The sequence below is a fragment of the Mauremys reevesii genome, linkage group 2 (assembly GCF_016161935.1).
Source record: "Mauremys reevesii isolate NIE-2019 linkage group 2, ASM1616193v1, whole genome shotgun sequence".
Classification (NCBI taxonomy): Eukaryota; Metazoa; Chordata; order Testudines; family Geoemydidae; genus Mauremys; species Mauremys reevesii.
In genome coordinates this window covers 107,977,933-107,995,865 of record NC_052624.1, presented here as the reverse complement: position 1 = coordinate 107,995,865, position 17,933 = coordinate 107,977,933, and the positions used below count along the sequence as shown (strand labels likewise).

Below are 17,933 nucleotides of genomic sequence, written 5' to 3'. Positions count from 1 at the left end.
TTTCAAAAACCCAGTGCTCTTCTATTTGATGAGGATGGTGCCACAGCTGGAAATTTAGGCCCAAATGCAAGTCCTATTGAAGTCAATGACACAATTCCCATTGACTTCATTGCAATTGGATCAAACCTTTAGAAAAAGAGCACACTAAATGTTTACAGGGATTTTAAATTTAATCATCTAATAAGTGAACTCTCCAGGGCTGACTAGACTAGGAAAAGTAGTTGAGACTATGTTAGGGTTATCTTGACTTTTTCCTTAGTACAGACATGTTAACATCTTGTACCTCAATTTAGCTGGTCAAGAACTGTGCTGGAATGAGCTTCAACCAGGTAGATTGAGGTACAAGTGTTAAACTGAGTCTGCACTAGGAATAGGGTCAACCTTAGGTCAAAGGTAGCTAAAATGTGTTAGCTAAGCCCAACCTAACCTCAACTACTTCACCTATTCTAGACAAATCCTTAGTGTGATGCTACTACAGGTATTGCATACCAGACTTCTTCCTAATTTGGTGTTTGTATGAATTCTTATGTATGCCATTGCTTGAGACAGTTAAACAAAACTAGACAAAATAACAAAGTATTCTGTAGAGAACAATCGTTCACTCGGAGTGGGGACTTAGATGTAAATACTTTACAAAAATCAATAATTATCTGCTAGTCATGCAGCAATGGAGAGGTGACAGCAACTGCATGTTCAGTAATATGCCTTATACAGCTGTAAATATTTGCAATAACCGCAGTTTAGCAATCTAGGTTTAAGAGAGACATAAAAGAAGGGAATATCTTGAGATTGCAGAAGAATGGACTCAGTTATCTAGCTGATCTTTTCTATCTCTACTATGCTATGTGAAGCACTAAGCTCATCCAGCCCTTCTTTCAGAAGAAGAACATAGGGACAGAGGACTGGAAAGGAGCTCCTGTGTCATCGAGTCCAATCTCCTACTGTTGCAGGCCACCCAGTCTCATAGTTCTGTTCATAAACCTATCCATCTCCTCCTTAAAATGAGTTAGGTTGTTTGCGCTTACTACTCCTAATGGAAATCTGTTCCAGAACCTCATTCCTATGATGAGAAACCGTTTTCTAGTTTCCAGCCAAAATTTATTCATGGCCAGTTTAGATAGCCCAGAATTTGGGAAATCAAACGTATGGTACGATTTAAAATGACTCAATGAGAAGAAGAAGAAGAAGAAGAAGAAGAAGAAGAAGCTCCAGTACTTGTTCAATTACATTTGGTGGAAGTGGAAAAATTATACATGATTTTATTGCTTTAGATATGTTCTTGCCTTGGCAACTTTCAGTTCTCCAAAGCATTTCAAGAAAACATGAATGTTTGGGAATTTTTTTCCTCTGTATCTCACTTCTGGCATTTGCAGTTAAAGGGAAGGGGGAAAAATACCATATTTTAATCACAGATAAATACTGTTGCCCCCTTTTGACCCAAACGGCTAATCAAAGTTTGGGGCTCTGTGGATTTTCCAGTTGAGAGCAGAAATTGATTGTAGCCAGGAATTTCTTTGATGCGATCCTGTTTATTTACAAGGAATGTACGAAGTCTTGTGTCTCTGAATACATTGGAGCCAAGAACAAAAAGAAGCAGTTTCTTAATTTACCAACCCCCTAAGTTCCTTTAGCCAACACCAGAACCAAAGGCACTTTCTCAAGCTTGTGTCAGGGTTACAGTGTGCTTACAGGCTCATGCTTGCCTTTTTTTCTTGCCTTTTTCCCTCTGCCTCTCTGTTCTTGTCTGTGACCTCAGGACAGGCCTACACTTAAAACAGGAGCGCAGCTGCGCCTCTATAGTGCTTCCACGAAGACGCTACTATGCCGACGGGAGACCTTCTCTTGTCAGCATAGTTAATCCACCCCCGTGAGAGGCAGTAGCTATGTCGATGGGAGAACCCCTCCCATCAACATAGCACTGTGTACACTATGGCTTAGGTCGGTATAACAGCATCGCTCGGGGGTGTGGATTTTTCACATCTTTGAGTGACGTAGTTTATACCAACGTATGTTTATAGTGTAGACCTGGCCTCAGTCTCTGTGTATTCTCTCAGATACTCACACATACCTACCCAAAACAGCATTCAGACCAAAAGCTCCTGGGTGGTTTCTCATACACCTTTTGTCTGAAACAGACAAGTGTTACAGCTACACTACTGTAAAGTGAAGTGAACTAAAAGGTGCTGTTAAACTGTCTCTATTTCTCACTACAGTCCATGTACACTAAAGACCAACACTGCATTCCTCAGGTAAAATTTTCACCGCCACTGAAGAAAATGGATGTTTTGCCACTGACTTCAGTGGTACCAGGATTTCATCCCTCAGGTCTTGAATGAAAATGGAAGAGTGGTTTTATATTGTGACTCTTTCCACTTTATTTTGGAGCTGACAGCCGCTAGCAAATATTTCACTCAAGAAGCATGCGGAATAAACCTACAATGCAGCTGATTAATAAGGAGTGCCCGTTCATGGGCTTGTATAGTCGATCAAACAACAATTTCACATTAAATTTCTAAGTAATGCAAGATAAATGAGGTAGAAAACATACAAAAATAGTTATCCTGTGCTACAGTATTTCAATTCAAATAGACATGAATATCTCAGACACAAAAAGTTGTGGTTTCTATGACTGTTTTTGTACTTGCTTAGAAGAAAGAGCTCAACAGTTTAAAATCTCAGTGTGTTATCCTATGGATTTTTTTAATCCATATACAATAACATTGCCTAGGCCTGAGTAAGGCTTTGGCTTTGGATGTGGTTTTCTGAAAGGAACTTTGCTAACACTTAGGATGATACAACCTGTATTTCAAGGGTGATTTTTGAGACCTGTCTTTTTCAAAGTTGGGTGAAGATGAAGCAAACTCTGGCCTATGAGATTGGAAAGTCAGGATGAGAAGAAAGGTTCTCTCTTCCCCATGGCTAATCAGGAGTCCTTGCAAGAGTTTTAGCTCTCAGGGTATGGCTACACTTGAGAGTTGCAGCACTGGTGGAGGCTTTCCAGTGCTGCAATTAGTAACTGTCCACACCTGCAGGGCACATCCAGCGCTGCAACTCCCTGGCTGCAGCGCTGGCTGTACACCTGGATCTGTTTGGGGTATAACAAGTGCAGCGCTGGTGATGCAGCGCTGCTCGTAAAGTGTGGCCACACACCAGCGCTGTTATTGGCCTCCAGGGTATTAGGAGATATCCCAGAATGTTTTTAACTAAATTACTCTCTTGTTTTGTTATGCTGCCTCTCTTTGTTTTGTTGTGAACTCGGGGCTCTGGGAGCTGCTTATCTAAAAAACAAACACAGCTCCTGTTTGCTGTGATCAATCTGTAACTGTGAACAATCAAATGAGATAACCCACTACCTTGCTGTGAATGAGGCAGGCAGGGGGATGAGTGTTTGCTTGAGGATAGAAACAGCGGGGGCAGGGCGGAGAAAGGGAGTCCGTTGGAGCAGCTGCTTATCTGGTCTGCAGGCTGTTTGCAGTTAAGAATAAGGGGTCGGGAAAATTTTCTGATTTTGCAAGGCAGGGAGCTGATACACAGTGTCAGCTCCAAAAATCCACTCTCTCTCTCCCCCCCAGTCCCTGTCACACTCCAGCCCACCCCCCTCTTTTGAAAAGCATGTTGCTGCCACTTGAACGCTGGGATAGCTGCCCATAATGCATCACTCCCAACAGCGCTGAAAATGTTGCAAATGTGGCCACACTGCAGCGCTGGTAGCTGTGAGTGTGGCCACACACCAGCGCTTTCCCTACACAGCTGTACGACCAGCGCTGTAACTCCCAGCGCTGCAACTCTCAAGTGTAGCCATACCCTTAGAGGGGAGATCTGGCAATCTGAGTTTAGAAGACTGTTCTCCTCAGACAAATCCACAGGGCTTTGCATGCCAGGACAGAGGCTCCTAAATTAAATGTCACACACTTCACTCCCTAAGGAGTCATCAATCATTCTTAGAAGAGCAGCAGGAGTACTCTCTTTGACACATCTCCTTCCTCAGATCAATGAGGCAAACAGAGTATACTCCTTCTACTCTTCTAAGAGTGATTGATGACTCCTTAGAGGCTGAAGTGTGTGACATTTGATTTCACTTACTGATAAAACTGTGTGCTTCTGAACACCTTCTAGTTAATGTTTTCAGGAGTCTGAGATATCTACTCCTTTTAACATTTTAAGCAAAGCTCCATTGTTACATGATTAATGAATCTGTGAAAAAAGGCGAAAATATATGCAGAGATTTTATATCTGACTATGTATTATATATTGCCCAACATTCTGACCACATCATCAAATAAAAGTATAGATTAATCAGCACCTCCCAGGTTTGAACAATGGCATTTTAATGGAAAAAATTATTTATGCAAAATATTATTTTCGCTAAAACAAAAACTGACATAATATTCTATCACTATACTCTATCAATGCTTGCTTTCCACAAAACCTAATCCACTAGTTGATCAACATCTCTTAAAGTTCTCTTTAGAGAGTGATATTTCAATTTCACAAATGGAAGATGCTTCTGTTGTTTTCTTCTTCTTTCTTTTGTTGGAATGTATTTTTTGACTCATTGATATACTGAAAGACTACAATTAGCATAATTTTAAACTATGGTCTGATCACCATTTTTAGTATGTACCTTCTCAAGCATGGTTATTCCTCTGAGCATAACTTTTTCCATTTTATTATGTGCTGTAGTACTAGAGGCTCTATTAAATAAAACCCTTTAATACTGTGTAAAATAGAAATACTATTATACATTATTCATTTATTTTGCCTTTAAAACTGATAAAATATTATGGTTTTTTTAATGCACCTATTTGTCCTCTATTTCAAATTATGATTTAAAAAGTGAAACTCCTGTTCATTGTCTTATTATGTGCAATGCTTATTTTCTGTTAATTTAGGGCCAGATTCTGATACCCTCCCTCATTCTGAATACTACCTTCCTTACTGCAAAAGTACTCCTATTGAAGTCAACAGGAGTATTTGTGGAGTAAGGAGACAGTAAATCAGAATCACTTGAAAGGCACAACTTATCAAGACCTCGCTGCAAATAAAGACAAGAATCAGCAGCTGGTTCAGAATTTAGCTGGTTGTACCTGGGAAGACAATACATAGACACTAAAGGCACATCAACACTACAGTCATTACAGTGACACAGCTAAGGTGCTACAGCTGTGCTGCTGTAGGGTAGAAGCTTCCTAGATCGACAGAAGGGGTTTTTCTATGTAGTTAACTCATCACTCTGAAAGGTAGTAGCTAAGTCGAGAGAACAGTTCTTCTGTTGACTTAGTCATGTTTACACCAGGGGCTAAATCAGCCTAAGTATGGTGCTCAGGGTGTGAAATTTTTCACAATACTGAGGAAAGTCGCTAGGTCAACCTACTTTTTAAGCATAGGCAAGGCTTATGAAACTCTGGGTTTGCCTTGTATTCTTCTGTAGACAAGTATTGCTTCCCAGGGTGGGTCAGCTCTTTTCACACAGGACTAGTAGACACTCAGCTGACCGAAACTATGCAGATAACAAAAGATTATATGAGAACCAACCTGGCCTGGCTACCAGTCCTGTCCATTGCCTCTCTTGACCTCAGGCAACAAGTTGCCTTGCAGAATCTGCTCCTTAAGGTGGAAGACATGCCACATCTATCCTGTATAAAGATGTGTTTAATACACTGAGCCACTATCTCAGCTCAAGTTGCCCCATTTGGACAATTCCCCTAAGGAACCTCAATATCATCTCAAGGTGACTTACAAGGTGGCAAGAATAAGCTTCAAACATAGCCAATGCAGAACCAATAGTCCAGCCTTCCTGTTTCAACCTTCCTCACAATCTCTGGGTAAAGCTCAATCACTTCAGATGTGGAATGATCAGATGTGCTGCTAATGACTCAAACCAAAGGTTGTGGAGCACTATTTAAAGTGGGGACACATATGGATTTCTCTCTACATACACCTGACCTCCTCTTCCCCTCTCAGTCCCCCCACCCAGCAGCCTCCTTACCCCATTGGCACATGAGACCCTATGTTTGCTCCTCCAAATTTCAGTCAGTAATGCTGCGACCTGGGGCACAGAGTTGCAGTGACACTCAAGTTTGGCCCAGCCAAGAAGTGGTCGGGCCATGGCCTAGGAGCCCCCAACTCTGTGTCTGTGACAAGTGGGGTCTTCATGGCTCCCCTGCTTGCCACCGAGGCCAGATGCAGAAGATGTAGGCCACATACCTGCTCGCTGTGACCATGGGCAAGGGGTGCTTGGTTCCCCCATGGACTTGCCATAATACCCTTCCTGCAGTTACTGAATGGCTAAAACATTTAGACGAACATGCTTAACTTGATTGTCCATGTAGATACAATCACAATACATAGTAAATCAAAATGACAGTATCACAATTTACCCCACAGAAAATGCTGATTGGAAATATTAACATTTTAAAATAGATAATTAAGAAATATCAATGGTATTTGACTTTAAAAAGAAAACTCCCCCTTTACCCTTTTAATGAATTCAGCCATCATCAGAAACTAAACAGAGATTCCTGCTCTGTACATGTCACATGACTCTTTTCTTTTTTGTTTATGATTTGAAACAATGGCTTGGTATTTGCCAAGCCTTGCTTCACTTTGCTGAGGCCTTGTGTGACAAACAAAAGCATTGGTTATTTTGATTTCATATTTATGTGCTGCTTGAATGACTTATAAAACCTGGGCTCATTCCCTTAATGCAAATAAGAGATGCATGCTACCTTCAAACTCTTTTAATGGAAAAAAAATGGGCACAGACTCTTTTGCCAAATTAACTGATCTCTGATGACATGATTACAAAAAGATGGTGTTATGAGATGTTCTGGCACTTTTCTCACAGATGATGAAATCTCCACAGCTTTTTGAAAATTATTACAAAATGAGCACTGCATGAAAATATAAAGAATGGGATTAGCCTGAAGACACAACTTTTGAAGTAAATTCTAATCTTTCGAAGAAAAAATAAATGTAGCCCTGAAGGTGCTTTCTTACTAAAACCTACATGATAGAACACCATCAGATAGCTGATTTATGCTGAAGACTATAACTTTTTCTTAATCTTAGCACAATTGTAGATCAAAAAACTTCTACTACTACAATACTTTCCTGGCACTGGTTCTAGAAATTCAAGTCTCCTGGCACCATTTTGGACATATATTTTTGTACACAATTATCTTAACTCACACACTTTTCTTCAACGCTTATAAATTAACATTTCAATGCAGACATTTCTCATCTTTCAAGAAAAGTCAAAGAACATCATTTTGCTGTCTACAAAAATCTTGTATTTTCTCCTTGACGGTTCTTTTCAAAATATTCTAAAGGCACCCTTGGACAGTATCTTCACAATACTTGTAACTAATGGAAATAATGACACAGGTAATACAGAAGTAGCGTAGTTAATCTTCACAACAATTAATTGGTAAAATCCCAATAATTTCCCTCATGATGTTTTCTCCTTCGTTTTCCATTTTGGTAGCATACAACTTCAAGTATTCAAATGTGATATGGATCCTCTTCACTACAAGCTGTACTTCTTCCCTCAAATCTCCCAGTGACATGTAATTGTTTTATTGTAATTTCCATCCAGGAATGCAGGAGATGAAAATTCTCCCAAAATCATCATCATTCAGTGAGAGTCCATAAATCAATTGGCAGCAGGTGCATGGATATGGACAGTTCCCAACTTCCTCTTTAGAACAGATATATAAGCAAGAAGGAAAATCCAGTTCTCTATGGAAACTGATTATTTCATACCATCAGACTGGCTCAGTCAACAAGCTAACTCCATCCTTAGTGGAACTCCGATGATCTAGCTTAATTTATATTTTATGTGTCCTTTAAAAAAAAACCTTATCTTCTCTTTCTATGCTTAATTACACCCAAAAAAACTGCATTAAAAGAAAATTAATAGGCTTGAAAAGTAAAGCACTCAACAGTTAGGAAATGCCAGAAATAAGGTTGCCCGTGCATATGTGTTATGATTAGAGCTGGCTGGGAATTTTCCAGTGAAACAGTTTTGCAGTTCATCAAAACAAAACCTTTTTGTGGAAACCAGGCTCAACAAAATTTTAGCTGGGAAAGGTTTTACAGGTCCAGGATGAAATGTACAGTCAAAACCAGAAGAAAAGAGCAATCCATCCACCACAGAATAGCCAATAGTCCAACGGTTGGGGCTCTCCCTTCGGATGTGGAAAACCCATGTACAAGTGCCTGCTCAGACCAGGGATTTGAGATGCAGGTCTCCCCTCCCAGGTGAGTGCTCTAATTATGAGACTATTGGCTTTTTTGGGATGGATCTCTCTAAACCTTTTCTATTGGAGCTGTCCAATTTTGTATAAATAATTAAATATTCATTGGAGCAGGGACATGAACTTAAGTCTCCCACATCTGTGCCCTAACCACCAGGTCATAGCATCTATGTGGGTTACTTTTCAATTATTCCCTTATGCAAAGAAAGAAAAACAATTTAGTGTTGAATAGCATGGAGATTCATCGGTAAGGTATTCACTTACCTGAAATATTTGTTTCAAAGAGAAAAGGGCCCGTCTCAGCTCCCGTCCACTGGAGTTGTAGAGTTTTTCTGAAATAAGGAACAACGAAAAAACCCACCATTAACAAGACTGCCAAAATGGGATGGAGTTAGAGGGGAGCTGGTGAGGAATGGTCGCAGTGTCCATTTACTAAGTAGTATATTCCTCTCAGACTAGCCAACTTTTTTTTCGTAGATATAACACCTGTCCATCAAACAGCACAAATAAAACAAGTTAATTATTCATGGCCTGAGTGAATTTGCCAGAGGAACTTTAGGAAAGGTCAGTACAAAATGAGACCATGAGGATTTTTCAAGTGTAATTGTGTCTATTTAGCTTTCTTTCCTTTTTAGGTTAAATTTAGAGCCTGTGAAAGGTACTGTACTGACAGCAATGAAGAATTCACAGAAGCTGCGCTGCAAGCTTCCCCACACTGCCCCAATAATGAGCCTCAATCCTGTCCTGGAAGGATCACTTTTAAGGAAGAAGAGGAGATTTCAGTCCTCATACCTGTGCAGTCTTTGACCATTGTTCTGTGATGGCCAACGATCATGCTAACTAGTGCCAGCTTTATGATTTGGAAAATCTAATGGAAAGTAGATTGAGGACATATCACTCAGATCTCTCATTTTATACAGACTACTATCAAGTGGTAGTAAGTTTAGTTCACTACTAATTTATCTACATTTGAACTAGTGACTTACAAGTAAAAGTATCCACATCCCCATTATCAGTCCTTGAGCCATTGAATCCCCGAGACGTTCCTTTCCTGTGTTCTCATATTTATAATGGGAATACCTTTCTGCAATTGCAATGTGTGTGAGGATACATAATACCAGAAATAGCTGGACAGTTTGTTCTGAGCATAATTCAAAACAGTGTTTTTCTCACTTAATATATATCACAATCTCTCACTCTCTCCATATTTTTATAGATAGTAATAGAAAAAATAATGAAAAGTGGAAAAAGTCATTAATTTTAGGTGTACTGAATTAACATATTATGAAGGCAATTAACAAGAGAAACCAACTTATTTTGGTGACCTTCCAGGATGCTCTTAGCCTCTTGCACAAGTTATCACATGGAGTATAGGAGCCTAGTCCTGCAAAGGATGGGTATGAAGGATGCTCAATAGCTTTAAAGATGCACTCAGAGGCTCATGGGATCAAGGATAAAGTGACTGCAGACTGTGGATGTTCCTGTATGGCAAGATGCACCATCAGCCAAGTGTGTGCAACTGACTTAAATAAATTTCCCCCACATACACACACTTCCCTTTGCATATTTCTGTACTACACTAAATACTGTACAAAATTCAACAGCCACATTGTCTTTTCCTCTTTCTGGGAAGGACACAGAAAAAAAAAGGCATTTGACTATTTCTTACAGTTTTGCTCAGAGACTTTCCATTTTCCACTTAACTCTAAGAAACTTAATTTGAGAAGACTTGAGGGTTAATGTGAATAAACACCTTCTAGTCCCAACAGTCTCATCCAATCAGAAAATAAAACTTAAGCAGTTGTTTATAAGCCTCATAAAGCATTTTGGTCATCCCAAACTGCCTTTTGCTTTGAAGGCAGAACGTGTAGAACTGACCCAACTATTACAGCTGTTACAATCATTCCTCTTCCTTGTAGAGTTTATGGATTTCTGACAAAAACACTAGAGGAAGGGATTTCACTTAAAACCATAAACTGCAACTTTAATTATTCTATCTTAAAAATGTACTGGCATGTATAAGCACATGACATTTCTTGGCTTTATAAAGAGGAGTCTTGTCAGGAAAGCTTAAAGAATAATAGGGATTTTTTAAAGACCTTGTTTGTTGACTTCACATACTATATAGCACAAAACTATTTCTCTGTGAAATATACCTCCATCTGGCATTTGTTATAACTAATTTCCCTCCATTCATATAAGTCACTTGCATCCCAGAGTCGCTCCAAATGAGGCAATGCAGCATCATCCTAATTAAGAGAGGCACCATTTCATGTAGTGCTGGCAACTTTGTACATGAATATCAACATTTTAAACAATGTCATCTGTGGGCCCTTCCTTACACAAGAGCAATTACTGCCGCAGCCTAGGGTAAATAATAATCATGTATTGTTATGATATTACAATGGTGGTTGCCTCCACTGGTGCATGCAGTTTCTGTAGTTCTCTGAGAAGAATAAAGTTGAACTATTTACTCTTGTTCTTTTGTTTTTTCTTTTCACAGATGTGGTGTAAAAAAAAATCCCTGGCTCAAGGATAGACAATGTATCTGTCAGTTGTTCACATGAGACAGAAGTCTGTAACTTCACTTCCGAAAACACACCACTTGAGCTAAAGGAGGCTCACCGATAGCTTCTAGTAGTATTAAGGTTTATAGCAGCAGCAGCCAGCTACCACAGGGCAACATAATCAAACACTTGAGCAGATCTGACTCCACTTAGAGGGGAGTAACAATACATACACCTCTACCTCAGTATAATACGACCCGATATAACATGAATTTGAATATAACGTGGTAAAGCAGTGCTCTGGGGCGGGGGCTGCACACTCCAGTGGATCAAAGCAAGTTCAATATAACGCGGTTTCATCTATAACATGGTAAGATTTCTTGGCTCCCGACGACAGCGTTCTATCGAGGTAGAGGTGTATTAGATGTGAGTCAGCATGTTGTACCGGCCATGTGTAGCAAACTGGAGAAAAAAGACCAATTAATGTTGACAGTTCTCTTCATATATTAAGATGAACTTGTGTATTTAAAAACATGTAACTTATTCACCCACAATTCCAACTGCTACAGTTTATTCAGACTAATTTTTACATGCCTTGGCAATACATGGATCTTCTCCTCAAGACTTGGCTCCACCGAGGAACCATGAAAAATAAGAAACATTTACAGACCCATAATCCAGAAGGCAAGTGAAATGCTCATATCTTTAAGAGTTATGCTACATTAGAAAATGCCATGAGTTGGTTTCTGCATGAAATAAGGGTGTAATTCACCCTATTCACTCTGTATAAGGCAAGCTTTTCTTTTCCTTGTGGTACTATGATATTTTCTTCAAGATACACAGAATTTTTTTTACAAGATAAACATTTAGGGCTATATACAGCCCTCAAGGCATGGTAGAACTCCTATATATGTCAAAAGGAATGTGAATTCCACATGTGAATTAACAGGATGTTTTGATGCTTATCCCATAAGCTTCATATATGAACAGAGACAGTGCAAACATTAAACATTAAACTGACAGCAGGATTTGAAAGTCAAGAATAATCAATTGCAGTAATCTCCCTTCGTGTGGTAAACCAGGAATGAAGTGCATATTTTTTTACAGTGCTTTCATAAGAATACCGAAGATAATTAAGAAACAAGATAGCAAAAGCTATCTAAAAAACCACCCGGGTCACATGGTTTGTAATGAACTCACTACTGTGATGTGTATTGCTACCCCTCTACTAGACAGACTCAGAAATGTGTATGAATGGGTGTGTCATAATTCCTATGCCAACAGCTGAGAAGAGTCTCCTTTAACTGAAGTGATAGATGCCTATAATTCTGGAGCAGAAGCATCCAAATTGTATCCCCACTGCTACCACTAACTTCTAAGAGGGCCATGCTGACAGCTTTAAAGTCCTAGCTGGCCACTGGTTTGCTATCATATAAAATACTCCATATATAAAAACCAACTGTTAACAGGAGACAAGAAGACAGCTTTTGTATGGAGTCTGCTGTGTTAGTAGCCAGTCAAATGATCTTCTTTGAAAGAATGCAGCGTAGTTGAGGATACATACCAGGCAACATTGGCTAGTAGGGTTAAGAGATATCTTCACTTAACAGAAAATCCCTGAGAGCTCATGTGAGAGCTGGATCTTGGCTGACACAGCAGGGATTGAACCATGGACCCTCCAGAGCTAAAAGAGTGAACTTGCCACACACTGGATTAATATGCCAAGACTCACTACCAAAGGCTGTAACAGACTCATACCCTCCACAGACTGAGCACAAAAAGGGATCTCAGATATCCAGGAACTACAATATCAATAAAATTAAATGAGATAAATTAAGAGCAATAGACACAGTCAGAGGTCTCAAACTTCCTAAATACTAATAGTGCATTTCTGATGCTTATACGGTAATGATTTGCAAAATTGCTTTTAGTTCCTAAATAAAAGAAAGAGCTTGTGGAGGTTGGGAAAGTCAAGGTTTTAATAAAGATATTCATCTTGTAGTGATCACACTCGGTAGTTTCGTCAGCTATTACCACTAGATGGCAGGGATTATTTTTTAAGGGAGAGGAGGCACTATCTGTTAGAGGTCTGCTTGGGCCCAATTTTAAAACCCAACCTGAACCCGACTAGACCACAGCCAATACGAACCCAAACCACACCCAAGAGTGTCATGTTGTTTTCATTCCTGACCAGGGGAAAAACAAAGGAAGGAAGGACTCTCTGGCTTAAAATTGCAAACAATAGGGTAAGGGATGGCAGGACTCGGGGGGGGGAAGGGGGACATAGCACCCCACAGTGGAAATATTGTGGGGCCTGATATGTTTCTGTACCCATGCACCACACTTGCAGGGATTTGGGGGGGGTGGGCGGGGACGGACCTGTGGATCAGCACGTAGGACTGGACTGGGGAGTAGGAACAGGGGTGAATGGTTTCCCAAGGCCAGCAGAGGTGGTAAAATGGGGGCTGAGGTGCATCCTGGGGGGCAAAAGGAGGCCCCAGGAGGGAGCAGAGGAGAGCAAGGGGGAAGCTGAGAGAAAGACAGGGGGCAGCAAGGGAGCTGGGGGAGGCCCAGGGAACAGGGGTGACTCATTGCAGAGTCCGTCCTATCCCTGCCCTCCCCCAACACCTGTGCCTAGCTCCTGCTCCATGCAGTGGGCTCAGCCATCTGGGCTGACCTGCTACCCAGCTCCCAGTATGTCCCAGCTCCACTTGGGCTCCCAAAGGCTCCAGTCCCCATGATCCCATCTTGTCCCAGTTATAGCATCCCTGGCTCCTTCCACCAAATGCCACCACCTGCCAGCTCGGAGGACGCTCTTCAACCAGAGAGAGAAAGGGGCTACCTTGCCTCCCCTGGCACCTGAGCCCTGCTCACCCTGCTTCGTATTCCCCAGCCTGGGCACGGCAGTGGCTGCTCCAGTCACTCTGGGTCCCATTCTCAGCCCCCACAATAATTCTATTGCCAGGGGACTAGTCTCCATCACTCCTGAGTACCAGTGCCCTGCACGGGGAGCCAGTCATGGGTCAGGTGTTCCCTCCTTGGCTGAAGAGCGTACTCCAAGTGAGCAAGTGCTGGTGCCAGGCCCTGGTAGGAGGGCACTTGGTAGTGAGTCAGTGAGCCAGAGATGCTGCAACTGCAACCAGGCAGAGAAGCACAAGGCCCAAAGCCACCAGGAGCCCAGTGTGAAATCAGAACTTGGTGATGTTGGGAGCTGGATAGCAGGGCCGCCTGGAGAGCAGAGCCACCCACGGGGAGCAGAAGCAAGGCACCAATAAGGGGAACCGGGGACAGGATGGGCTCTCCAAGTAATCACACCCTGCTTCCCTGGGTCTCCCCCAGCACCACCGCTGCCCTATCTTCCTCCCTGTTCCCCGCAGTCACTCCTGGAGCCTCCACTGCTTCCCCTCCCTGTATGCACCTCAGGTCCCCCATTCAAAGTCAGCTACCTGGACCAAGCCCAAATGTATACTACACAAATTACATCCAGCACAACCCCAACACTCTTAGTGGGGTCCCATCGGGTTGCAAGGGTCTACTCTTGGACGTTTACACTATAGCAGGGGTCGGCAGCCTTTCAGAAGTGGGCTGCCGAGTTTTCATTTATTCATTCTAATTTAAGGTTTCGCATGCCAGTAATACATTTTAACGTTTTTAGAAGGTCTCTTTCTATGTCTATAATATATAACTAAACTATTGTTATATACAAAGTAAATAAGGTTTTTAAAATGCTTAAGAAGCTTCATTCAAAATTAAATTAAAATGCAGAAAACCCCCCCCGGACTGGTGGTCAGGACCTGGGCAGTGTGAGTGCCACTGAAAATCAGCTTGCGTGCCGCCATCGGCACCTGTGCCATAGGTTGCCTACCCCTGCACGATAGCTTCCCTTTGATACTACAGTTTGGAGTACTAAACTGCTACATGAGCAACCTGGACACCTAGCAGAAGCTATGTCATGGAGAGAAAATAAGGAATATTCAAGTTACCAAAAAGCAGCGAACCCCAAATGTTAAAAATCATCAGTGAGCATCCCCCAAAAAAGCATGTGATGGGCTTAAAAATAACGAGATTTTTAAATATTAATTTTGAGTTCTTTTCATTTGCCTTCTGCGTTTATTTATTTCCAAATTTTGTAGAGTGGCACTTGAGCCATGTTTCAAGCTTTTCTCGGTGAACATGAGCTCTAGAAACTTATTTTTAAAATGAAAGAGGAGATTCTCAGCTAATCAGGTGTCTCCAGGAGCTGAATCTTTAAATAAAGCATCACATGTTGCAAGACTTGTGATAAAACTAGTAAAGTTGGCAACGCTGGGTCATTATCTTCAGCATCAGTGTGCTAAAAAAGAGCCACATGCTACAGAAGCAAACTAGTATTTCACCCATCCCCTCTAACACAGGGTCATTTTAAAATAGGTTTCCTAGACCAAAAATGAAACCAGTGAAAGTGGATTTCTCTCAAGCAAACACAAACATTAGTGGATCATTGAAAGGAGAACTCTGGTGATCGAGTCTGCCATTAGCATATTTTACACTGAGAGAGGGCTCAGGAAGGTTCTCCTGCCTGACCTTCAAAGGCCTTTTGTTGTAGCATGGAAGGGTTTCATTCTTTTTCCTTTTCGGTGTTCTCAGAAAAATAAAATAAATAAATAAATAGTAGTAATTTGCCTCTATGTCAGGGGTTCTCAAACTTCATTGCATCATGACCCCCTTCTGACAACAAAAATTAGTAGACGGCCCCAGGAGGGGGAAACAATGCCTGAGCCCACCCAAGCCCCACGGCTCCAGGCAGGGGGCAAAGCTGAAGCTCAAGCGTTTCAGCCCCAAGCAGGGGCCCTGTTAACTGAGCTCCGCCCCCCATGGCTGAAGCCCTTGAGCTTCAGCTTTGGTCCTGGGAGGTAGGGCGCGAGCTTCAGCCCCAGGGACCAGCGAGTCCAAAGCCAGCACTGGCAACAACTTTGGGGTTCCAACCCACAGTTTGAGAACCACTGCTCTATGTCATTAATAAAATCTTCAATTTTCCTTAATGTTCACTAGGAAAATCACATTTTTATTCACAATTTAAAAAAAATACCTTGGATAAACATAGTCCCAAGTGTAATGCCTGATCTCTGACCAGGGAAGTACACACCTCCTCCCTTCCCCGTCCATCACACCAACTGAATTAGTCCCTGGGGTACAGTAATTTATGAAACATCAGTTTTTTGGGTTATTGGCAAAAGGCAAGCTAACATCTGGCTGAGCACAAATGGGAGTTACTCTGCTTAAGTTGCTCCTGCCTGAATGACCTCCACATTTCCCATCCTTGCCCCTCTTCTCCAAACTCTGATTTCAGAGATGAAACACCTTTCGTTATAGAAACATACCACACTCTGTATTACATTCTATTACCGGGGTCCACAGCATTGACTCAATAAAGGACATTTGAAATAGTTCCTGCTAGTCCTTGGTAAAATCCCTCTGCATGAGCTAAGGGAAGCAACATTCTCTGGCTTCCATAAAACACCAAAAAACTGGCTACTACTTAAAACTAAAAATATTGTTTCTGAATCTAAAACAATGAACAACCTGAATGTCTGAGAAATACATGTATTATCTAAACCTTCATTGGCAGCTAAACACTCTACTGGAATTAAAGGGAACAATTTGAATTTTTCCACAGAAAGAAGAGAGAAAAAAAGAAGTCAGACAATTTTTCTTTTATAGTAGGGATAAACTTTATTCTTGCTGTGAGAGCTGAGTACTGTATAAATATAAAGCCTGATTCACCACCACCTGACTTCTGTTTTACACCACTTAAATCAACAGCAGTACATTATCATAAACATGGAGTAGCAGCAGTGAATCGGGCCCATGCATCCAATCCCAAAGTGGTTCCTCAGGCAACATTCCAATTGACTTCAACGGACCACTGGATTGGGCCCAAACAGAGTCTCAGATCCATAAATTTACTGTATACAATATTAATTAGTGCAACGCGCCATTCTTTCATTGCATGTCAGACAAATTAAAGTGGCGCTCTAAGAAAAGACCTGTGATGATGCCAAAAAGGGGCTTTTTTCTCAGTTTTGTTTTTGTCCACAAAAGCCGATAATAAATCTGTTGGCAAGACAATATACTTTCCTTTTATTCCCAGACCCCTACAAAATATATCATTTCAAGAGGGGAATTATTCACAGGCACATTGCCCACTATTACATTAACATAATTGCTGTTTCTGTTGAGGATACTTAGTTTTGTATATTACAAATATTGGATATTTTTATCTAATCCGATTATCTACATATAAATTAATAAATTACTACACACTCATTTGTGTAATATTTGTAGTTTGTGAACTTAAGCTTTATAGTCTCTCATTAATCCAACAGTAAATGACTAATATTTGGTGAGGAAATGCAGTTTTTTGACAAAGTATGGCTTAATGAAAAACAACAGGCCAAGAACAAATCATAGTAACTCTCTTCAAGCCCACATTGCTGCCAGCACTGATTGATTCCAAATAATTTTCAGTTTGCTTCACAATGAACGCATGGCAGACTAACACTGAGAATAAAACCTACTTCTACTTATTTTCATTCAGACACAAAACAGCTGCTTAGTTAATTATATGGAGACTAGTGTTGCCTCCTAAGGTAGAGAGAACAGGGATGTAAAAAATCATGATCCATCAGGCCTGGGTACAAGGAGTGCTCTCTCTTGGCATCATTTCCCCACACCTCAATAGAAACTGTTCTGCAGAGACCCTGTGAAGTGCAGGATCCACAGGTGGGGAGGGGGAGAAGAGATAGCCATCAAGGTAGAATTATAAGCCCCTCCCACCTCACCTCGAACCCCATGCCACCTTTGTGGATAAATTAATGCTGAACCCTCCCCCATCCCCACAACTCCTTCAGGCCCCTGCAAAAGCCAAGCTGCCAGGGAGCTGATGATGAATGCAGGGAGCCAGTGCAGACAGAGGGCATCTGCAGATCTTGGGGGGGATTTATGGATTTAGGGGGTGGAACCACAGCAGGTTCCACAGCAGGGATTGGGTGGGCAGGGAGAGCTTCACTTTTCATAATACAAGAATTATAGGGCAAATCTACACATCTCATCTCAAGAAATGTCCTGCCTCTATGGGATAGGTCTGCAGTCCTCCCACTGAACACACCAATTTGGAATAACAGTCTAC

At 41.3% G+C, this 17,933-nt stretch overlaps 1 protein-coding gene across 12 annotated transcripts in view; it reads right to left on the bottom strand.

Moving 5' to 3' along the window:
* The window catches only part of FHOD3 (formin homology 2 domain containing 3), a 634,103-nt gene that overhangs the window by 315,739 nt on the left and 300,431 nt on the right, over positions 1 to 17,933 (bottom strand). For all 12 annotated transcript variants that reach the window (XM_039524511.1, XM_039524510.1, XM_039524507.1 and 9 more), the window contains exon 4: positions 8,523 to 8,590. In XM_039524511.1, coding sequence (XP_039380445.1) covers positions 8,523 to 8,590 — 68 coding nt within the window. The remainder of the gene's footprint in view (positions 1 to 8,522; positions 8,591 to 17,933) is intronic.